At 31.3% G+C, this 24,385-nt stretch overlaps 2 protein-coding genes across 3 annotated transcripts; both read left to right on the forward strand.

Annotated features, from left to right (window-relative positions):
- The first annotated feature begins 1,886 nt into the window (after positions 1–1,886).
- Positions 1,887–8,606, forward strand: AGO1 (Stabilizer of iron transporter SufD / Polynucleotidyl transferase). Of its 2 annotated transcripts, XM_028068102.2 has the most exons (22): positions 1,887–2,063; positions 3,105–3,784; positions 3,870–4,081; positions 4,170–4,319; positions 4,410–4,543; positions 4,622–4,731; positions 4,889–4,995; positions 5,069–5,207; positions 5,289–5,405; positions 5,571–5,678; positions 5,774–5,845; positions 6,148–6,270; positions 6,355–6,514; positions 6,608–6,867; positions 6,951–7,093; positions 7,220–7,282; positions 7,372–7,435; positions 7,521–7,656; positions 7,753–7,826; positions 7,911–8,005; positions 8,088–8,119; positions 8,203–8,606. In XM_028068102.2, the coding sequence occupies exons 2-22, from the start codon at positions 3,113–3,115 to the stop codon at positions 8,418–8,420; spliced, it is 3,189 nt and encodes a 1,062-aa protein (XP_027923903.1). In that variant the 5' UTR covers positions 1,887–2,063; positions 3,105–3,112; the 3' UTR covers positions 8,421–8,606. The 2 variants fall into 2 exon arrangements, 1 of the variants encoding a protein (XP_027923903.1); XR_003603864.2 differs by lacking the exons at positions 7,753–7,826; positions 7,911–8,005; positions 8,088–8,119; positions 8,203–8,606 and having other exon boundaries at positions 6,951–7,118; positions 7,521–7,585.
- Positions 8,607–10,453: 1,847 nt separating this feature from the next.
- LOC114180338 (sucrose synthase 7-like) lies at positions 10,454–15,782 on the forward strand. Its single transcript, XM_028066634.2, has 15 exons — positions 10,454–10,649; positions 10,917–11,049; positions 11,160–11,314; positions 11,398–11,590; positions 11,707–11,825; positions 11,976–12,192; positions 12,341–12,436; positions 12,537–12,710; positions 12,854–12,970; positions 13,061–13,227; positions 13,328–13,552; positions 13,642–14,208; positions 14,292–14,430; positions 14,672–14,868; positions 15,445–15,782. The coding sequence occupies exons 1-15, from the start codon at positions 10,537–10,539 to the stop codon at positions 15,596–15,598; spliced, it is 2,766 nt and encodes a 921-aa protein (XP_027922435.2). The 5' UTR covers positions 10,454–10,536; the 3' UTR covers positions 15,599–15,782.
- The last annotated feature ends 8,603 nt before the right edge of the window (positions 15,783–24,385 follow it).

Below are 24,385 nucleotides of genomic sequence, written 5' to 3' on the forward strand. Positions count from 1 at the left end.
AATTTTAGAATATATTAATAAACTTTATCAATAAATATTTTATTAACAAATTTATAATTATTGAACTTAAATTGTTAAATTTCATTATTACATACAGACGAATGGTAATTTCTTTTAGGTATAAAAGGAAAAAATATAAAAGAGACAGAGAAGAAAACGATTTTATTTCTACACTTATTTTATTTACATGACATTATTAATTGACATAATTTATTTTAAAAAGGGAACAAATCTATAATTATCAAATTGAAAAACAACACTTTTATCCGTTAACATTCCACATGTCCTCTCCATAATTATTTTTTTTAAGTGGACATCATTAATATATTTTTATCCTTAAAAAGAAAAAGAAATCTATATTAATTAAAATTGAAACTCACCCTTCCATCCATCTCTCAAACTATTGCAAGATTTTCTCTAAAGATTTATTTTACTAATTCCACTATTTAATACACAATCATTAGTTAACATATTTTTGTTTTAAGAAAAGAAAAGAAAACCTAAAAATATATTTGGTTGATATAAATATTAAAAAAACCTCTTTCAATAAATGGTAACAAATCTATTTGATTGTTCGTTAATTTGATATGAATTTATATTTAAAAAAACATTTTAAATAATTTTATTTGAAATTTAAACACACTAACACACACCAGTATTTCCCGACCACTTCGTTCCTATACATCATTACTTAACATATTTTAATTTTAAAAAATAAAAAATGTAATTCATTATCTTATTAGATTTTAATTTCAAAATGAAACGTAATCAATCATCAATTATACCATTACATTTTGTGAACATCTAGCTGGATATCCAAGAAAAAGTTAGAAATTACAAAATTTTATATTTATAGTTATAAAAATTGAGGTTTGTCTTTTTATTTTCCAAAATGCCACATTTTATCTCTAGATTTGTTTGTTTATGCTATAAGTTTACAGAATTTTAAGCAGTACATATTTTAGTTATAATTGGATTTGAAAAGAGAAATTTAAAATCACAAAATGAAAACTTATTTTTATGCTAAAATCGAATCACATGAAATATTTCAGATTTATTCTTGATAAAAATGGGTCAAACCGATCTCAAATAAGAGAATATGAGAAAGTGAATCAGAAGAGAAGATATAGATTTAGTACAGGCTAAAATATTGCGAAAATAAAAGGTAAGCATCGAGAACTTTGAAATTAAAATTTGAGGGTTAAATATATTTTTTTCCAATAAATCTTAAAATTAGTTTATTTTAAAATTAAGAACCAACTTAGTTATTCATTTTTTAAAATATGTAAATCATTTTAATAAAGTTTTATTAGATTCATTTGATGTTTCGTACATATTTTAGAATTGTATTTGAATTATTTATATGGATTGACACAATTTTTTTAATATTAAGTTAAATACTATTATGAAACGTGCTTGAAATGTCAAATAAACTTAACAAAATTTGATTAAAATGACTAAATTCACGTATTTTAAAAAATAAAGATTAAGTTGATCAAAAATTTTAAAATTGATTAATTCTAAAATTTACTAAAAGTTAAGAAATTAAAAACATATTTAAGTCTAAATTTATTTTATTTATGATTTTCCAATTGAATAAAAATTACAATATTTAAGACAATTGGTTGTAGAAAAAGTTAGGATAATTGGTTTGAGAAAAAAAACGCATATTTTACCAAATTTGAATTTGTAAAAAAAAAGTAAATTTAGCTAAAGATAATTAAAAAAATAAAAAATAAAGAAAGAAAGTGCTTGGAGGAGAAGTATGAAGAAGAACTTAGAGAAGAAGAACTTAGAGAAGAAGGAGAAAAAAGAGAAAAAAATAGGAGAGTGTAGGGACGGAGTGGTCATTTTCAAAGACCTACCCCATCTTTATAACATGTCCAATTCCAACTTCTCATGTGTTTTCCTCTTTCCCTTCAAACCAAGGCACCTTAGTCACTCATTTTTCTCTCTCTATTCTGCTTAGTCAGAGAAACCCACTCTTTCTCTCTACTCTCCACCTTCTCACCCTTCCATTGCTCAAACCATTTCTGCTGCATATTTTTATCTCTTTTGCGAAGGTAAAGAACCGCTCTGCACCTCCTTTCTTCTCTTTTTCAAGGGTTTTTTTCTTCTATTCGGTCTTTCTTTGCCTAGATCTACTGTCTCTGCCTTCTGTGGTGCTTCTTGATGTAAGCAAGATTGACTCTGATCTGTGTTTTCTTTTGATTTTTGCGGTTTTTTCTTTTTCCTTTCTTTTCTTGGTTTTGTTTGTTAGGTTTTCCGCGAGTTTCAGATCGTATCTTTTTGTATCTTTTATACGGATTTTGTTTTGGTTTGGGATTTAGGTTTGGCGGATTTGGCAACATTTTTGTGTCGGCTTTGCATTTTGTTGCAATGTCTGTGTGGTTCTTATCGAAGTTTTAGAAGTTTGTGCTATTTATGGATTATTCGTTAGTTTTTAGTTGGTTGATTTTTTAGCTTTACCAGAGAAGAGAACGACAATAAGTTGTGTCTGTGGGTCTGTGTTTGACTGTGTTGGGGTGAATATAATCACTGTGTGCTTTATATGTTTGCTTTTTATTCTTTTTGTACTGTTTGAAGTTTTTTTTTACTCGTTCACTATTTTCTTAGGGTTTCTGACCTCCGATGATGATTTATGTAGTCTGTGTGTTTTGTTCCTGCTATTTTAGTTGAATGTGTTTTCGTCTTGAGTTGAGCCAGTGGAGTGTTTTGTCATTTAAATTGGTAAGTCGTTTTGCTATCGAGGTTGAAGACTTTCCCTTTAACCGTGTTTGTTGCTCATGTCTCACAATCGTGGTTGAAGTTGAAATTGCGGAACGAAGTTTTAATTGACGTGTCTATCGCTTTCCCTTTATCCTTGAGTTGTCATGGTAATTTGGGAGTTCTGTATGTTGTTTAGTAAGTGTGTAATGAGTGTTTAACAATGTCTTGATTGGATATTTTGTTTGTTTGTTTGACTTTGTTGTTTCATCTGCTCAAGTACTTGTCCTCAAACTGGTTGCATTTTGTGATTTTTTGCTGCCATTTGGTTATTTTGCTTCTTGGTCTATCGGCATTGTCAAATGCTGTTAATCCCGAACTTGTGTCCATGTGTGTAGTTTCCGTTATGGGTAGAAAGAAAAGAACTGAAGGACCTAGTGGGGGTGAAAGCTCTGAGGCTCAACGCCCTGCTGAAAGAAGTGCACCGCCCCAACAACAGGCTGCTGCCCCTGGTGGGACTGGACCCCAAGGAGGAGGTAGAGCCTGGGGTCCCCAAGGAGGGCGAGGAGGTTATGGTGGAGGCCGTGGCCGTGGGATGCCTCAGCAACAATACGGCATACCCCAACAGCAATATGGCGCCCCTGCTGATTATCAAGGTAGGGGACGAGGTGGGTCTTCTCAGCAAGGAGGCCGTGGGGGATATGGTGGTGTCCGAGGCGGTGGTGGTGGTGGTGGTGTCGGCGGTGGCCGAGGCATAGGTCCTTCATATGGTGGTCCTTCTAGGCCACCAGTACCCGAGCTGCACCAAGCAACCTCAGTTCAATCATATCAAACTGGGGTGAGTCCTCAGCCTACAACATCTGAGGCTAGTTCTTCCTTGCCGCCTGAACCGGTGGATTTGGAGCAATCGGTGGGGCAGATGGTGATTTCTGAAGCTACTCCTACCCCTCCTCCCCAAAGTAAATCATCGATGAGGTTTCCCCTTCGACCTGGGAAGGGTAGCTATGGCATAAAATGCATTGTTAAGGCTAATCATTTCTTTGCCGAGTTACCTAACAAAGATCTTCATCAATATGACGTAAGTTCCCTTTTTAGCAACAATAGGTGGAAAATTCTTATTCTGTTGTCTTAACACATTAATTGTTTTATGTCTTGTTGCATAGGTAACCATTACTCCAGAAGTAACGTCCAGAGGTGTGAACCGTGCTGTTATGGAGCAATTGGTCAGGCTTTATCGGGAATCTCACTTAGGCAAGAGGCTTCCTGCATATGATGGACGCAAAAGCCTCTATACTGCTGGGCCCTTGCCATTTATTTCAAAGGAGTTTAGAATTACTCTTGTCGATGACGATGAAGGAGCAGCAGGAGGACAGAGGTTTACTTGTGTTTATTGCTTCTGGTTGTTTCATAGTTTTTGATTTTATCATGCTTTATGTATTTTCTTTTATGTATATTTTATACAGGAGGGACCGAGAGTTCAAGGTGGTGATTAAGTTGGCTGCACGGGCAGACCTTCACCATTTAGGGCTGTTTTTACAGGGAAGGCAGACTGATGCGCCACAAGAGGCTTTGCAGGTCCTAGACATTGTACTGCGTGAACTCCCTACTACAAGGTTCCTGATACAATTCTTTTTATTGCTGTTTATTACAATTTTCTTCAGCGTGTTGCAACTTATTTGCTAACTGAATTTTTGATGTTGTAGGTATTGTCCTGTAGGAAGATCATTTTATTCACCAGATCTGGGAAGAAGGCAACCATTAGGTGAAGGATTGGAGAGCTGGCGTGGTTTCTACCAGAGTATTCGTCCAACTCAGATGGGGTTGTCACTGAATATTGGTAAGTAACACCAAAGTTTGGATCCTTCTTTCTTTAATTCTTTATTCATTTTAATTAAACCTGTTTTTTCAAATGCAGATATGTCCTCCACTGCTTTTATAGAGCCACTGCCAGTTATCGACTTTGTTACCCAATTGCTGAATAGAGATGTTTCTGCTCGACCCCTGTCTGATGCTGATCGAGTGAAGGTTAGATCTTGTGGTGTCCTTGTTTATATTGTCATCTATAATTCAGATTATCTTTTGGTTTGATTATATTACCTACTATTTGTTGTGTTCATACTTAAATAAAGAGAGAATTCCCTCCAATGAAAACAAATACGCCCCCTTTGCTTATGTATGACAGATCAAGAAAGCTCTCCGAGGGATCAAAGTTGAAGTAACACACAGAGGGAATATGAGAAGAAAATACCGAATTTCTGGCCTGACTTCTCAGGCAACAAGAGAGTTGACGTGAGTATGTTGGACAATTTTTATTTTATGGAATATAATTTCTTATATTGATTAGATTTTGGTTCTGTTTTAGATTCCCTGTAGATGAAAGGGGGACTATGAAATCTGTTGTGGAGTACTTCTATGAGACATATGGGTTTGTCATTCAGCATACTCAGTGGCCTTGTCTGCAAGTTGGGAATACACAGAGGCCAAACTATTTGCCAATGGAGGTAAGCTCACTTGTTTTGTTAGTTTTTAGCTATTTTTGGTGGACTAGCCTGCTTTAGCTAATTGCTTCTCTGGAATTATAGGTATGCAAGATTGTGGAAGGTCAGAGATATTCTAAGAGGTTAAATGAGAGACAGATCACTGCTCTTCTGAAGGTTACATGTCAGCGTCCTGTTGAGAGGGAGCGTGATATCATGCAGGTAATTGATGTTTTGGGTTTATTTTGTTTATTTTTTCTAAAATTAGAGTGGGGTGTTATGTTTGTATTCTTACCATGTGGCAATTTTTGTTTAGCCTGTAAAGTTTATGATTCCTTCCTTGTAAGTTATTGTTTTTCTGGTGTAATCTCTGTCTGCATTATACAGACTGTATATCATAATGCGTACCATGAAGATCCTTATGCCCAAGAGTTTGGAATCAAAATTAGTGAGAAGCTTGCTCAAGTTGAAGCACGCATCCTACCTGCACCCTGGGTACTTCTTTTTAATATCAAGATCTACTAATTAACTTTTAGAAACTTAGGTATTGTTTTTCTAATCAATAACCAATGATTTAATGTTTCCTTCAGCTCAAATATCATGATACAGGAAGAGAGAAGGATTGTCTTCCTCAAGTTGGGCAATGGAATATGATGAACAAGGTACTTGTTTGGCACCTTTTGTTATGTGGTTGTGTACAATATACAGTGATAATATAAAATGTTATTTTTCTTCTTGAACGGTTTGAAGGTGCGAGCTGTATTGGGTTAGTTAGTTTTAAAGTTTTCGTTGGAGTTTCTAAGTTTGTGTAAAATTCTATTCGAATGTAACATGTGGAAATACATTCACGGTGACGAGGTGTTTGTCTTTGGAAAGACTTTGAGGAATAGAAAATGTCTGGCTTATTTTTTGCAATGTGATTATTTGTTGACTTTGATGGATAATAAATATCTATTTCTTTCAGAAAATGGTGAATGGGGGTACTGTTAATCATTGGTTCTGCATCAATTTTTCAAGGAGTGTTCAAGATAGCGTTGCCCGTGGCTTCTGCTATGAACTTGCTCAGATGTGCTATATATCTGGCATGGTTTGTATATATTGTATTCCCTTTAATCAAATTGTTTCACATGCAGTGTTGTGGATTATTTGACTCATTTGTTTCATGTGATAGGCATTTAACCCGGAGCCAGTCGTCCCACCAGTCAGTGCTCGCCCTGATCAGGTGGAGAAAGTTCTAAAAACCCGTTATCAAGATGCAAAGAATAAGCTTCAGGGAAGGGAGCTTGATTTGCTCATTGTTATTTTACCTGACAATAATGGATCTCTTTATGGTTGGTGCATTGGCCATGATCTTTGTAACTTATTGTTCTGTTATTACCAATCAGGCTTGTGAAAATATCTTAATTATGTATTATTTTGTGTAGGTGACCTCAAACGTATATGTGAGACAGATCTTGGACTAGTTTCACAATGTTGTTTGACTAAGCATGTCTTTAAAATGAGCAAACAGTACCTCGCAAATGTGGCACTGAAAATTAATGTCAAAGTGGGAGGGAGAAACACTGTACTTGTTGATGCACTTTCACGCCGCATCCCCTTGGTTGGTGACAGACCTACTATTATTTTTGGAGCTGATGTGACTCATCCACATCCTGGAGAGGATTCAAGCCCATCAATTGCAGCTGTAAGGATTTTGGATCAAGCAACCCAAGTTATAAGCTATTTTTCTTTGGCTATTTAAATAATGATGGTGTGTTAAAACTGTAGGTTGTGGCTTCCCAAGATTATCCTGAAATTACAAAGTATGCTGGTTTAGTTTGTGCCCAAGCTCATAGACAGGAACTCATTCAGGATCTTTTCAAACAATGGCAAGATCCAGTCAGAGGAACAGTGACTGGTGGAATGATCAAGTACTCTCCTTCCCTTCTCTCATATGTGAGCTGATTAATGCACATTGGGGGTTGCTAGCTTTTTTGTTAGTTTATAAATATTAATCATGATTTTCTAGATTTTCATTTTCGCTTGTGTTTTGGCAGGGAACTTCTTATATCTTTTAGGAGGGCTACGGGACAGAAGCCACAACGCATTATATTTTACAGGTAGTCTTGTGTTCTCAAATCGTTTGCTTGTGACCAACACATCAGTATTTCATTAAGCATAATGATGATTCTCAAATATTATTTGTCAGGGATGGTGTTAGTGAAGGTCAATTTTACCAAGTTCTACTGTTTGAACTTGATGCTATTCGAAAGGTTAGAATGATTTTGTTTTGTTCAACATCAATGTGAGAATATAATGTTTTTAATGCTAATTTATTTATCTTTGTTCCAATCCCAGGCATGTGCATCCCTTGAACCCAACTATCAACCTCCAGTGACATTTGTTGTGGTTCAAAAGCGTCATCACACAAGGCTCTTTGCTAGCAACCATCATGACAAGAGTTCTGTTGACAGGAGTGGCAACATATTGCCCGGTGTGTTTCTTAGTTCACTATTTGATGGCATACTTTTTAAAGGAACTTGTTTAGCTATATTGCTGAATACTTATATTGCCTCAAAAAACATTGCAGGCACAGTTGTCGATTCCAAAATCTGCCATCCAACAGAGTTTGATTTTTATCTTTGTAGCCATGCTGGAATACAGGTGTGATCTGCTACAGTGTGTGCTCAAAACTTATATTTTTATGTTAAACTCCATCCTCATTGATGTAAACCATGTGTTACACAGGGTACAAGCCGACCTGCTCACTATCACGTGTTGTGGGATGAAAACAATTTCACTGCAGATGCTTTGCAAACTCTTACTAACAACCTTTGCTACACGTAAGTTAATTTGTGTTGCTTTTCAGCTTCCACTGTTCCAATTTTTAGACAGATATTGAATTTGATATTTTTGTTTTGTTAGATATGCGAGGTGCACACGATCTGTTTCAATTGGTGAGTTTCCCCCTCTTATTTATATCTTGTTCAATTGACTCTTAATGTGGTTAACTGATTGTGTTTTGTTTTGGTCATTGCAGTGCCTCCTGCATATTATGCCCACTTGGCTGCTTTCCGAGCAAGATTTTACATGGAACCGGAGACGTCGGATAGTGGGTCCATGACGAGTGGTGCAGTTGCTGGCCGTGGAATGGGTGGCGGTATTGGTCGAAGCACCCGAGCACCTGGAGCTAATGCTGCTGTGAGACCACTACCTGCTCTGAAGGAGAATGTGAAGAGGGTTATGTTTTATTGTTAAGATATTTTGTTAACAAAAACCTTGTTTTGTGTAGTGCTTTGAAAAGTTATCCTATGTGTGTGCTGTCATTTCGTAGAGACCCAGTATAGTGTGGTGTGGTGAATAAATTGTGTTTGGATTGCGTGATTTTGTCAAACTCCTTTGTAGTAGTCAACCTAATTTGATACCAACTATTTTGTGTTCAAAGTCTTTGTTATTGCTGTTGCCAAGTTTCATTTCTTTTGTTTGCGTTTTTAATATTTAGTATTATATTTATTATATAGGATTTATGTGGTGCTGTAATTGTTGATAATTTTATATATTTTTTTAAAATACTGAAATTATAATCAATGTTAAATATTTTGAACATGACAGATGAAAAGAAATAAGTAGATATTATAAAATTAAGTTAAAATATATTTCTTGTTTTGTTTGCTGGAGTTCCTTTATGATATTAAATGCAATAATTAAATGTTTAGCAAAAATTATAATGAAAAAGTCATGCGGAATTCAGATTTTAGCAAAACAAACTTGATTATTGTAAATTGTTCCTGGACAATAGGAAATTATTATAGGTCTCAAACTTTATTTTATCACTATTTTTGAACTTCTTGGATTGATATTCTTCTATCCTATTGGTCATATCTTCGTGGCTTGACACTTGATGGAGTATTGAAGTTTATGTGCAGGAAGAACTCAAATGATTAAATCATCAAAATCTCTTCAAATATGATATTGCACTAATGAAATGTGCACCTTAAATCATTGGGGTTCACTCTTATGTATAGAAGTTTAATCTTATTTTTCTTGATTGTCTTTGGTTTTCTAGTCTTTTATGGGACTTATGTGGGTTTGGTTGGGTCCATGATTCAGGTCCATCACTTTTTCGTAATAATTTAACTGATTTATTTTAAGTTACAATATCTGACATTATTTTAGAGTCATATTTACAAGTTAATAATCTTTAGAGTTGGCGACCTTCCTAAGATGAGAGATTATCTGAGTATTTATGATATAATGACTAATTCGGCCATTATAATACATATCGGCTAATCTGACTATTATGATAAAACTTAATAAAAGAAAAAAAAGTGAATATCAAGTGAAGTAATTAATTAAAACAATTTAGTAAAGTAAATTAAAATCGTTATAATATTGATATTATTTTCGTTTCTCCATTTATTTATTAGCATGACACATTAATAAAAATTAAAATATCTTACTACTATACCTATATTGGATATTTAATTTAATACAGTAAATAATTTATTTTTTTAGTAAATACATTATGTCACTCTTCAGCTTTCATGGATTTCTATAAATTTTAATTTGGTGAATATGAAAAAACTTTTCTTCTTAAAAAGATAGATGGACAACTCGTTTTTCTTAAACACCTATTTCCCAAACTTTTTTTTTAATGATAGAACATTAAATTAATAAAAATAGCTATAGGAAAATGTAAACTTATCATAAAACCCTTCTCCTAAGCGATACTCTAAATGTTAGAAGAGAATAAGAAAAATTGGAAAGTAGTAGAAGTAGGTGTTAGGAATGTTATAAGCATCTTGATGAAATTGTGCATGCCTTGTAAGAAAATGAAACTCACTATCCTAAACAAGTTTGGCATGCATGCTTTAACGCAGTACATAAAGTTTGTTTAAATATACTATCTTTTAATTATACCACTTTCTTCACCTACTTAATCTTCAAATAAGTATAACTTGTAACAAAATAAAAAATGCTCGTGATTTATTCTCTATCACTATAAAGTTCATGGGTTTAAATCTAGTTTGCACGATTAGGAAGCAATATTAGTCAGAAAAGTGATGAAGAACAACGTGTGCACTTGACATGGAATAAAGAAAAGAACAAGAGTGTTACCTCACAGAACAAGTTCATGTTCTTAAACATTCTTTGCCTCCACTTTTAAATATGACTCAACGGAGCAATCTATATTTTGCTTTGTCCCTCATGCTCAATATTTCTCATATTCTTTCCTTGCTTCTACTCTTTCTTTTCTCATTATTCAATCTCTCCCCAAGTCAAATCCAATATAAATACTCTCTCCACACCCTCCAAAACACCATGCACAAAATTACCCTTTCTTAATCAAGCACTACTTTCTCATTCTCCTCAAATGGCTTCTTTTAATACCTCATCCTCGTCCTTGAAGAGATCAGATTCAATCACAGATACCATGCCAGATGCCTTGAAGCAAAGCAGGTTTCATATGAAGAGATGCTTTGGCAGGTACTGTATTTCAATAGACAAAACTCACACAAAACAACTTTGGTATACTTAGTCTTTTTTTCTTATCAGTATTCAAATTTTACCTCAGTAACTGGTATGATAAGGATGCATTAAAAGTCAGCATAAATTTCTGAGGTGTGTTCTGATTGGAAAATGTATCAAAAGTGCCTTTGCATTAGTTTTATAGGCTATACTCAAAAGGGTTTCATATTTTTTGTGTTCTGCATTTTGGCTAAGGTTTTTACATGAGAGGGAAATGTGAAACAGGTTTGTTGCAAGTGGGAAGAGGTTAATGAAACAGTATCATGTGATGGAGGATGTGGAGAAATCAGTTGAAGACAAAGCTGAGAGGAAAAAACTTTTAGATGGCATGTTGGGTTACATCTTTAGTTGCACTCAGGTACAGTTATTTCATTTCATAGCTAAAGTTTGTCTCTTTCGAGAGACTCAAAAGCATGAAGTTCAAGAGGATAATATATAGCTTATGGAACAAATTGGAACTGTGTTCAGGAAGCTGCTGTTGTTCCACCATATGTTGCTTTTGCAGTGAGGCCTAATCCTGGCTTCTGGGAATATGTTAAAGTGAATGCTGATGATTTGCAAGTGGAAGGTATTGATGCAGTAGAGTACTTGAAGTACAAGGAAATGATATTTGATGAGAAATGGTAAGTTCTGGTCTCCGAAGCTCATTCACATTGCCATTTTTGCCAATGATTAGTGCAAATGCTGAACATTCTTGAATGTGCAGGGCAAATGATGAAAACGCTTTGGAGTTAGATTTTGGAGCTATTGATTTCACCACCCCTCGCATGGTTCTTTCTTCTTCTATAGGGAATGGACTGAACTTTACCACCAAGATCTTGACATCAAGGTTGAGTGAAGGCTCCCAAAGCGTAAACCCTTTGCTGGAATACTTATTGAGCCTTAACTATCAAGGAGAGGTAAATAAAGGCGTTGAGATGTATACGCATGAAAAGGAAATAAGAAATGATTTTGTATTAGTGGAAAAAACAGGGTTTATCAACAGTGATTGCATACTTCTTTTATCAATGTGCAGAATCTTATGATCAATGATACTTTGAATACCATGCCAAAGCTTCAACAAGCGCTGAAGGTGGCTGAAGCCTATGTATCTGCACTACACAAAGATACACCATACCACAAATTTGAAGACAGGTCCACATCTAACTCTTTTTCTTCATTCCTCCATTTTGGTATCAGTGAATAAGAATGCATAACAAGATTGGATAAAAGGTTAAGAAAGTTCAATCTGATGTTCTTAAGATGCCAATTAACTTCATTTGAAAATTCTATTGCTGTCTGCAGATTCAAGGAATGGGGATTTGATAAAGGTTGGGGCAACACTGCAGGAAGGGTTAAAGAGACAATGAAATTACTTTCTGAGGTACTAGAATCACCAGATCCAGTGAAATTGGAATCACTTTTCAGCAGGCTTCCAAACATGTTCAACATAGTTATCCTCTCTATTCATGGATACTTTGGCCAAGCAGATGTCCTTGGATTGCCAGACACTGGAGGCCAGGTGTGAAAATCTCCTCTTCAATGTTCAAACTAGGAAACAGTACTCTAAACATTGTTGCTGAATACTTGAATGAAATGCATCAATTATGGCCATTTTTTTCTTCTTGTGTAATACTACACTTCTGAGGCTGTTCTTTTTCTTCTATCAGGTGGTGTATATTCTTGATCAAGTGAGGGCCTTAGAGGAGGAGCTACTCCATAAGATTGAGCTGCAAGGGCTTGATGTGAAGCCTCAGATTCTAGTGGTATGCCACTGAGTGCTAACAAAGAACACAATAAAAGAACTAAGCTTAAAACGCAAAAGCCATCACATTTAAAGGCTCTGAACTTATGTTCTATGCACAGGTAACTCGTCTTATACCAGATGCCAAAGGAACCACATGCAACCAAGAACTGGAACCTGTCACACACACTAAGCACTCCAACATTCTCAGGGTCCCTTTCTATACAGAAAAGGGAATGCTTCGTCAATGGATCTCCCGTTTTGATATATACCCTTATTTAGAAAGATTTTGTCAGGCATGTAAACAATCATATCCTCCATTTTCCATATATCAGAGAACTGAGAACAATAAAGGAACGTAACATGAAACATGAAACATGTTACATTCTTGTGCTTATGCTTGTGTTTCTCTTTTTATTCATGTCTTTATCATCAACAGGATGCTACTGCTAAGATTCTTGATCTCATGGAAGACAAGCCTGACCTCATCATTGGAAATTACACTGATGGAAACTTGGTGTCATCCTTAATGGCTTCTAAACTTGGAGTGACTCAGGTTCATTCATTCATTCATTCTCTTTTAGCTTTTGTACAGTCTTTTGTTATCATCACTTTGAACTAAAACTTATATCCATAACAAATGAAGGCAACCATTGCTCATGCTTTGGAGATGACCAAATATGAGGACTCAGATGCCAAATGGAAGGTGTTTGATGATAAGTACCACTTCTCATGTCAGTTCTCAGCTGACATAATCGCAATGAATTCAGCTGATTTCATTATAACCAGCACATACCAAGAGATAGCCGGAAGGTACACCTTTTCTTTTGAGTGAAACCTTCTTTTATGGTAAGTTTTCACCCTGTGGTCAAAATTAGCATGAGGATAACATTTCACTTCTTTGTTTCATCAGCAAGCAGAAGCCAGGTCAATATGAAACACACACTGCATTCACCATGCCTGGACTTTGTCGTGCAGTCTCCGGCATCAATGTGTTTGATCCAAAGTTCAACATTGCTGCACCTGGAGCTGATCAATCTGTCTACTTCCCTTCCACAGAGAAGGACCAGCGGTTGACTTCATTTCATCCAGCTATTCAAGAACTACTTTACAGTAAGGATGACAGTGAAGAACACATGTGAGTTTCATTCTTTCCACTTTGTAGTGATTCAGATGTGTCATATTATTGCAATGGTCTGATTCAAACTAAAATATGATTTGACTCAGAGGGTTTTTGGAAGACATGAAGAAACCGATCATATTCTCCATGGCTAGGCTTGACAAAGTGAAGAACCTCAGTGGCCTAGTTGAGTGGTATGCAAGAAACAAGAGGCTCAGAAGCTTGGTGAACCTTGTGGTTGTTGGAGGATTCTTCGATCCAGCGAAATCCAAAGACAGAGAAGAAACTGAGGAAATCAAGAAGATTCATCTCTTGATGAAGGAGTACAATCTGAAGGGGCAATTCAGATGGATTGCAGCTCAAACTGACCGCTACCGCAATGGTGAGTTGTACCGGTGCATTGCAGATACAAAGGGAGCCTTTGTGCAACCAGCATTGTATGAGGCTTTTGGTCTAACAGTTATTGAGGCAATGAACTGTGGATTACCAACTTTTGCAACAAATCAAGGTGGACCTGCAGAAATTATTGTTGATGGGGTCTCAGGTTTTCACATTAATCCTTACAATGGAGAGGAGTCAAGTGATAAGATTGCTGACTTCTTTGAAAGGTGCAACACTGATTCTGAGCACTGGAACAGAATGTCAAAAGCTGGTCTTCAGCGCATCAATGAATGGTGATTCTTAACCAACAAATGTTTTGCTTTTTACAACATTCGCTGTTGGATTTGTTGACATAAGTCTTGTGTTTTCCTTGCAGCTATACATGGAAGATATATGCAAACAAGGTCTTGAACATGGGATCAATTTATGGCTTTTGGAGAAGGTTGAACAAGGAGCAGAAGTTGGCAAAGGAAAGATACATCCACATGTTCTATAATCTTCAATTCAGGAACTTGGTAAGTTTGCTGTAGGATATTTCTTTCTCTGTCACAAATTCAAGATCAATACTTCATACTTTCTAATTTCTATAGGTACAAGACAAAGCAGTCAAAAGTTCAAGATAATATGAACATAACTTTTAACAACAAACTTCATTATTATTTTAATACATCCTGAGCTTTTTGATTGGTTGTAGTTGTTGTACTTCAAATTCAACAGTTACTGACACATTATGGAAAACTTTTTATTGTATTGCAGGCAAAGAAAGTACCTATTCCTAGTGAGACACCCCAATATCCTAATCAAATGCCAAAGTCTTCTGCTCCATCTCCAGCCAGAAGACCAGCAGCAAAATCCAGGCCTCAAAGAGTTGATGGACATGGCATAGTTGGAGCTCCTCTAAGCCTATTAACAGCAGCAGTTCCACCAAAAGTTAAAGATCACCCAACTACACAGTAAGTCATTTAATGCTTGATGTAACCAGACCTCAAGTGTCAAATTCATGGGTTTTTCTTATATTTTTCTTCGGGGCGACCTTTATTTAAACCGTTGATTTCTGAGCTCAATCACATGAGGCATTAATACCACTCTCAACTCAAAATCTTAAGACAATGGATTTATGAGTCTTCATTCTTATATAGTGATCTACTTTCTCATTTCTAGTCAATGTAAGATTTAGACTCACACTTAGATTTCTAACCTATTTAATCCCGTTTAGAACACAAATCAAACAAAAACACCAGCAACATGAATGAATATCGAGTTTATTAGATCTCTGCAGCGCCAATGCAAATGTTTTTTCACATTGTCATTCACAAAAAGTCGTTTCTGGTATGACTTTTAAGATATTTATCATAAAAACCAACAAGTTTATCAGATTAGTCTGTCCGTGCAAGAACAACAGAATAACAGTATTATGAATATTTGCATGAGGTTTTGGTAAATGGTGGCAAGTGAGTGATTATATTGTTTGATTTGAACGAAAAAGAAATTTGTGTAACAGCCTTGAGAACTTTCCATTTGCATTGCAGTGGTGAAGGTGTGAGAGAAGGAAGAGGTATTTCTGAACAAGATGGTGGTGGTGTCTTTGGATTACGTTGGTTGATCTGCATAGTTGCTTTTGCATACGCCATTCATTACTTCTTAAACAATTTGGATCATCTTTTGTTCAAAAGGGAGCAATGATGAAATCAAGGAATCACACTCAAATGTTGATGATGTGATTTTAATTTTAACTCATTTCTATGTTTTTACTTTTAACCTTTCTATTTCAATCTTGTTAAATAATTTATGTGCCAAATAAAGTGTAATTTCAAGGATGTTGAAATTAGTGGCACTTTAAAACTTTACAAATTCTATTTTACATGAATTATCCATCATGTTATAGTATACCTCGTCTTCTCTCTTGTTCAAAGCATAGAGATTATCAGATTCCCTTAAAGATTTAAAAAATTCATGATTATTCTTAAAAATATACACTTGGCTATGATTAACTGAATATAATATTTTTCTGTTTTGTGGGGCTATTTAAATATGAAAAATTATGCAATTTAAGTATGAAAAAGTATGATATCTTTGCTTACACAATAATAGTAAAACCATCTCAATAATAATAAAAAAAAATAGAAGGACTGGGCAGCTATACTGTTATTGACTCAATGATTTTAATAATGCATTTTGTTTTTGCATGTTAGGTCAATAATTTTCAATACTAAAAATTTTCCTATTACATTAAAATTTTCTTGTAAATTTGTTAAAAGAATTCATAGAAAAATATTTTTTTTCTTTTGTATTTTTTCTAAAAATTTTAATTAGTATGTAATTTTTTCGTGAATAATTATTTTTTACAAAAATATAAAATTCGTAAGTATTTTCTACCACATTTGTTATGAAAAATGTTTTATACAAAATATTTTACAAAAAAATTGATAACAATTTCCTATATTTTTTTTCATAACAAAATTTATAAGTATTTCTTAAAAAAATTCAAAATAAAATTGACAGAAAATATAAGTTTTTTCGATAGTGTTTTCCTGTGAATTTGAAAAATAGTGATAACAAAATTAATGGATTTAAAATTTTTGTTTCAGTTTTATAAAGAGGTGTCGTGTTTTTATTTAATACAAGATATTGTGCTTGAGAACAAGATCTTAAGTAAACAGATAATTTTCTATAATACCTTTTTAATTTCTTCTAAGAATTATTTGTTTTGGGTATTGGGCTCCCTTTCTATATGGAGAAAAGGCCCAAAACTTGAGAAACTCATATCTCACTTGTAACAGTGATTTGTAGAGGTTTTCCTCTCTTGTTCTTCTCTATTTTTTGAAAGTTTTGTTGTTTTGTTATTTGGTTAGATGTTGGCACTAATTTGTGCTATTGATTGAGACTCTTCTGTACTCTTGTTGATCATAGTGACACTATTTCTTTGGTTTGGACGACTCATCGTTTTTACCCTTGATTTGAGGGTTTCCACATTAAAAATTTTGGTGTCTTTATTTGTGCTTTTAGTGATTTGTAATTACTGCTCTTTGATTATTGCTCCTTATAGATTCTTGCAAGTCAGGAGAAATTATATCCGCTGCATTCTCTGGTATATTGTTTGTGTTATTGTTTTCCCATAAGTTTGAGATTACTTCTGGTTGTAATTTTCAAATGTTTCAAAAAGGTTAACCAACTTTAGATTTTACAATTAATTTTATATTTTTCATGTCTACTTTAATTTAAACTGATTTCAAAAATTTCATAATTATGTCAAAATTAATTTTACTATTGTGTTAAAACTTGATCTTAAAACACGTGCTTGTTCTTATTGAAAGATTCAAAGTAATTGAGTTTAAAAGATTTAGTTTAAAGTAAAATGTTTTTCTAAATGATAAATAAATTTAAAATGATTTATTCTTTATTCTTATAAAGCTTATATTTAAGAAATCTAAATATTCTTTATATTTCTTTTTAAGCTTCGATGTTGTTGATTGTCTATTATTTTTAAAATCATATCTCATGTTTTAGGAGCCAATAAAGAAGAAATCAAGATGGACCAACTAAATTTTGATTAAGCTAAGTTTTTAGTTTCTTTAAAATTGATTATATTTATTTTCTTCTTTTTTAGTGTACGAGAGTTTTGTGCTCAATTTACCTAAATCAACCGAAAAAAATAGTTTTGTGTTGATCTTAACAAGTAAGTGTGTTAATTTTATAGGTTGAAGTTTTGGAGATTTCCTTTGATAATAAGTTGGGAAGCTTTTAGAAACTGAAAGTTTATTTTTTATTTTTTTAAATAAAAAGTGAAGGGGAGAGTTAATTGAATGTAATAATATTTGATTGTAATATTGATAATTATAGATAAATAAAAATATGATTTGGCAATATTGAGATTGATTTGAATTAGTTGGATATTAAGTTCTTGAATGTAATTTTGGATTTAGTTAGTTAAATTGAAATCAAATAATTGTTTAGATTATGTTACGTGATTAATTAGTGTAAAAATGCATTAAAAACCGGGTAGAAAGTATACAATTAGTTTTATATACTTGGAAATGTTTTTTCTTTTATGAAAAATTTAATTTTCCAAAAATACCTTTTGAGAGCAAAATTATCTCACAAAACACATTCAAGTATAGTGACATTTATTACATATTTAGAACACCCTCTTTCAAATCCAACTAGCTATTTATTAATAGAGTTTTAAACTTAAATCATAAAGCTCTTCAATCAAATCATTAGTTTAAACAATAGAAATGTCAAAAATGTTTTTTTTTTAATATTCTAAAAAGTTGGCTAAAATTTTCTTTTAAAAAAGTTGATATCCAAAAGTAAGTTACTCTTTTTGAAGACATAAAGTAATTCATATTAAATTATAGAGAAATTAATAATTGTTTTTATTCTTCTATATAATTTTTAATTTTTTTTAAATTCCTTATTTGGAGACACGTGTTAGTATGAGTTTTATAGATTCTCTATAGAACAATTTTATATATAAAGTGGGCGATATTCAATATATGAATTTGAGTATTTATTTATTTATTAATTAGGATTAAATATGTTTTTGTTTTTCAATTTTCGGTAGAAATTGAAATTAGTCATCTTCAAAACTTTGACCCAATTTAGTTTTCTTAATTTTAGAATTGCGTGAGTTTAGTTCTCTCAAACAAATTTGTTAAGTTTATTTAACGTTTGAGATGCTTACATCGTTTGACATATTTTTACTTTAATATTAGCTAAGAAACTATCATGAGACACATCTGACACGTTAAATAAACTTAACAAAATCTAGTTAAAGGGACTAAATTCATACTTTTTTTGAAATTGAGAGACTAAATTGAGCCAAAGTTTTGAAAATGAACTAATTTCAATTTTCACTAAAATTGAAGGTCCAAAAACATATCTAACCCTATTTATTATTATAAGGTTAAGTTGTGATTACTGGTTATAGAACGGTGAGTTTTAATTGTATATACAAGTATTTAATATTAAAACATAGTAATTTAATTTTTATTATGGTTTTTCAAAGTTGACCAAAAATTTTAATTACTTAAAAATATGAATGCAAGACGTAATGCTAACTCTTTCTCCCTAGACCTTTTATTACCTTGTGGGTCAAACGAGTAAATTGTGTGCATCCCCTTTTGTAGATTAATTCTTAACTACGTTTTCATCACAACCACTCAACACTAATAAATTTATTTTTTTTGCAGATAATTTCATATCCAAAGCCAATGTGATGTGATAAATAATTAATAACTTAAACTTCAACACAATATAATTATTAAATTTTCCAATAGTGTGATTTGCAAGGTCTTTGTCTAGCTGTAAGAAAATTATAATTTATTGATTAATATTTTTTAAACTTACTCGTCAAAACCAATGCAGATCCAAGTAGAATATGCATTTTGGATATAAATAAAGGGACTGTGATTAAGCTTGGTCATATATTTTAATCCAATTTGTGTTGAATTTTTGTGTTTTTAAACATGTTGACCAAAGTTTGATTCTTAATTGTTTGCACTAGAAGAAACTTTATCTATTAAGTAATATATTTCGCCGATTTACACTTGTGAAAACTTTTGTCCATAACTATTTATTAAATTAAATCCTGGAAGAATATATTCTCACGGTCATTATTGATTTTATAATTATATATGACATTAAAATTAATGAAAGAAAAATTAATAATTTGTAATATTAGTTATAAAGATAAAATATCACTTACAGTAAGATAATATCCTTTATTTACAATTGTAGACATATATAAATAAATAAAAAAGTTCTTTGACACTATTTGATAATTTTTATAACGATAAAGTAGTCTTAAGAAAAATTATCTTTTATATTTATAGAAAAAAAGAAGGTAAATAATATTAAAAAATAATAAAAAATGTGATGTGAAAATATTATACAAATATAGTTTTATGAGTTGATAATGACTCTAAATTTAGTTGGATGAAAAAGAAAGTGTGTATATTATTACTTGTCTCATTCAAAGAACTAACAAAGTAATATAGATTGGTCCATATTTGCCGTGTGAGGCCAAAATTTATAAACTGTCCTTTTCTATTTTTATTATTATTTATTATCTATGGATTATTTTTTATATACAGGCATTTTGTTTTTTTTCAGTGTATCATGTAATACACCTAGCAATAGGATTCTAACTTTTTTTGTTTCCAACTAAATGTACCATTATGCCACATTATTCTTATTATGATCAAATGTCACTTAAACATTCTATTTTTAGTTCACTTTCTTGCTTCAAAATCTTGTACATAAGAGTCATTTTATATCCAGAATTAATAGTTAACAGGCCGTGTAATTTAGGTTTTTCGTTTTTAAGTAATTATATGGATAATTTACTCTTTATATATTAGCTTAAAAAAATTTGAATGACAAAAAATATTAATTAAACAACCATCTCCACTAAACTTTCAAAAATTAATCCATTAAAATTTTATGTGTAGGTTTAAATTTCATGTTAAATTATATTAAATAAACGAGTGATCGATCATTGAGAGAGAATTATTAAAAAAACATAACAAACAATGAAACATAATCTGGATTCATAAATAAACATCATACCATTTTCAATCTAAAATCTTAAAAAAATTAAACTTATTGAATTTCTTTTATATAATTTCTATTTTTTATTTACTTAGAATTCTCAATAACAGATAATATATAAAAGAATAATTTTACTCTCTTAAAATTTTAAGTTAAAAATAATATTTCAATATCTAACATAATTTGCTCATAACTCATATTAAATCTCTCTTGACACTTTTTCTTGTAAGAACGTAATAAAATTTCTATTAAAAGAAGAGTTTTATTAATATATGATGGCCTTGTTTGTTTTTTTCATGAAAGGTACATGTTTTCTTAAATCTTCCATGTATGCTTACTTCATAGATTTGAATGATGAGGCATTATATTTGATCCGTGTAAAAGAGAAAGAGATGAAGAGAGTAGTAGAAGATTCAACTATGGAACTTTGGACAACAAAACACAATAGAAGAAGAATCTAAAATAAAAACTCGTGGTCCTACCCAATGAGTTGTCCACAAAATAATAATACTTTTGAAATAAATGTATCTATGAAAGTATCTCATTTAATATTTAATAATAAATAATTATGTGCACAAAAAATAATCACCCATGGCAGAATATTCAACCTTAACAAGCTGCCTTGAATGCACTGTATCAAGTTAGTATTATTCTTTTTGTTATTTATAATTTTTACCCAACATCAAATCTTTAATTAATTAATTTACACTACTACAATTTTTCATATTACATTAGATTTTTCTTGCAAATTTGTCAAAAAAAATTATAAGAAAAGACTTTTTCTTGTTATTTTTTCTAAGAATTTTAATTGGCAGGTAATTCCTTCATGGGAACAAAATTATAAAATTCACAAATATTTTCTATAAAATTTCTTGCGAAAAGTGTTTTGTACAAAATATTTTACAACAAAATTGGCAGTAATTTCCTGTAAATTTCTTTTTAGAACAAAGTGATAAGAAATATGAATTTTTTTAGTAATGATATAAAATATAAAATATTATAAAATTTATTGAAATTTTAAAAAATTGTCAGTTTCTTAAAGAAATGTTAAATGACACTTAGAAAATATTAAATAACACCTACAGAAAACGGGAGAAGTAATTGATAAAAATATGACTCATCATCATTCAGTATGATTATTTTTCCTACAATCACGTTTATGTATATATAAAACTTGAATTTGTGTAACTATGTTAGATATTTATGAAAATATATTTTTTGTCTATGGTAATTTTAATCTCCACAAAATTGTAAATTCGTTTGAAAAATATCAAATGAAAATGACTCATAATCATAAAAATACAGTTAAAGGTTCCTATAATCTTAGATGTGAAGAATAAAAATACGATGTACGTTTGATATATGTATATATTATCATATTGTGCTAATTGTTTAAATGATCACATCACTTTGGTATGATGATATTTAGTATCAAAATAAATGATTTTATAGATAGTAATGATATATATATATATATATATATATATATATATATATATATATATATATATATAAAATACCGATCAATGTGGTTAGTATGTATATTTTGTTGTTATATATTATTATATATTTTTTTGTTAAATACATTTGACAGTTATACTATATTTAAAGATAAAAATGTTTAAAAAATGTATAAACCCAAAAAATTATCTCCTATATATTATTGTTATAGATAAAAACTTAACTAATGTTTTCAATATACCAAATAAAACGTTCAATGCGTTTGAATCACTTATTACTTCTAAGTTTCAATTCAGGATGCTGATCATATATTTTCCAATTAATTAAGTTTTCAAATTCATAACATGGTCTCTCAATTTTTCTAATATGTTTTAATTTCCAACTTAATTTACTCTTCACCAAATATTATGTTACTATATTTGGTGTTCTTTTAATTACATAATTTTTTTTTCTTCAAAACACGTCTTATACCAATATTTGAATTATTTATACCGTTTGATATGATATGTTCCTCCTACACTATCTACCGAGAAAAACATTTGACTTGTTAAAAATATTTAACGTAATTGAGTTAAAATGATTAAATTCATTCTTTTGAAAGTTTAGTGATTAAAATATATCAATGTTTTGAATAAAGACGAATTGCAGTTTATTGTCAAAGTTCAAAGATCAAAAACATAGTTAATCATGCAAAAAAAATTTATATAATATTTTTCTTAATTTTTTAATAGTTATTAATATTAAATTTGTATTAAGTTTAATACATTTGAGAGGACGTTGACTAGTAGATTAAGATATATTGATCGAAATCACTTAAATAAATTCTTAAATTTTCATAGTTGATTCTATATATTTTCTTCTTAATATTATTGTTTGTTACAATATATATTTGGTTATGTTTGTAAAATTTGTGGTAAATGTCTACGTTACTTAATTTGACAAATGATTTTGACACTTAAACATCCAATTCTATATTTTTAAGTAAATCAAATCCCTTTTAACTTACAATTACAACATGAGGTACTATGAAATAGAAAAATTAGAAATTAATCAATCTTTGATAATTTGCGACAATTTTTCAAGAAATTAAAGGATGACATAATTAAGTCCCAAAATCTACTATTGAGCACTATAGAGGTGATGTGGAAGGATATGAAATGTGACTTTTGCAGTTGAGTTACAAGAAAATGACGTTGAACACTAAAGACAGTTAAGAGAAAAAATTAAAGACAGTGCACAACTTAAGCACCAAGAAAATGACGTTGGGCACTTAAGGCAGCAAAGAAAGAAGAAAATCTTGCATAAAAGGTAACTTTTATGGCTGAGCGTCCAAAGCTCCACTAAAAATTTCTATAAATAAAAACCTCATCTCTTGATTTTAGGCATTGAGTGGAGAAGTATATGAATAGTAATAGATTATGAATACAATAATGCGAAAATAGAGAGAGATGCTTTTATTGTATATGTCTAGATGTTGCTGGAATTGAATTGTAATATTCAATAAGTAACTGAACTCTCTCATGGTTGAATGTAATCAATTCTAATTCTTTGTACTTCAACTTCTTGAGTATTTATCTATACTTTCATTCAAATGGTTGTGATTTGATTTATGCTTATTGCTTAGATGAATTAGCTACTCATTGTAATTCATTCGTTTGGATTGAATTGAAAGATTAGTCTTAAATTGTCCAATCAAATCATCTCATTCTTGTTAGAGGTTTGTACATGCTCTAAAGCTTGGGCTGGATATAAAGACCTACACTTAAAGCAATAATTCATTTAACCAAGAATGAAGAAATCACACGGGGTCTAAAATTCTTAGGTTCTAAGATGTAAGAATGAGTCTAGATCTACCTTAAAGTACTTCTAAGGACATTGAGTGAATTACATCTAAATATACATGATTAATAGCAGTGCAATATAAGAAGAGATGAAATCCAATCAAGGTCTCAATTCCGTTCAATCTATATATTTATATGTACTTTTTTTTTAATCAAAATCCAAAAACCCAAAAATCAACCATCAGTGTATTTACTAAATTTCTATGGATACAATAACTCTCATTCGACTTTATTACAACTATCTAGATGCATTTGTCAATAAATCACACAACTAAATAACTCTTTTACAACTTGATACTGTTGTAATATACTTCTGCACTAGTATTGGGGCTTAAACTCAATGGACACAAAAATCTCAATTAAAGTTTTCTCCATCAAATGTTTGACGTTGCCAGAAATTTAGTTCAAATATTTGGTAGTGCTAACTAATAATGTTTTTTTTTTTAAGTAGAGACATTTATATGTAATATTTTATGTATATATCAAAGTTAAATTTTATCTTAGTTTAACAATTACAACTTGTTTTTTTTTTCTCATATTTTGTTTTGTAACAAAAGCACGGATTGCATTTTGTGCTGGCTTGGTGTGATTAATGTTTTTGTTTACTAACAAGCGT

The sequence above is a fragment of the Vigna unguiculata genome, chromosome 4 (genome assembly GCF_037176805.1).
Source record: "Vigna unguiculata cultivar grain cowpea cultivar isolate G323 ecotype 2 chromosome 4, ASM3717680v1, whole genome shotgun sequence".
In the NCBI taxonomy this organism is placed as follows: domain Eukaryota; kingdom Viridiplantae; phylum Streptophyta; class Magnoliopsida; order Fabales; family Fabaceae; genus Vigna; species Vigna unguiculata.

Bases quoted from the DNA above. Each gene is read 5' to 3' on its own strand.
- LOC114180338 (XM_028066634.2), top strand. From the start codon at position 10,537: ATGGCTTCTTTTAATACCTCATCCTCGTCCTTGAAGAGATCAGATTCA. The intron at 12,193-12,340 runs GTGTGAAAATCT...TTCTTCTATCAG, and splicing joins TGCCAGACACTGGAGGCCAG to GTGGTGTATATTCTTGATCA. The intron at 14,431-14,671 runs GTAAGTTTGCTG...ATTGTATTGCAG, and splicing joins ATCTTCAATTCAGGAACTTG to GCAAAGAAAGTACCTATTCC.
- AGO1 (XM_028068102.2), top strand. From the start codon at position 3,113: ATGGGTAGAAAGAAAAGAACTGAAGGACCTAGTGGGGGTGAAAGCTCT. The intron at 5,679-5,773 runs GTACTTCTTTTT...TGTTTCCTTCAG, and splicing joins GCATCCTACCTGCACCCTGG to CTCAAATATCATGATACAGG. The intron at 8,120-8,202 runs GTGAGTTTCCCC...TGGTCATTGCAG, and splicing joins CACACGATCTGTTTCAATTG to TGCCTCCTGCATATTATGCC.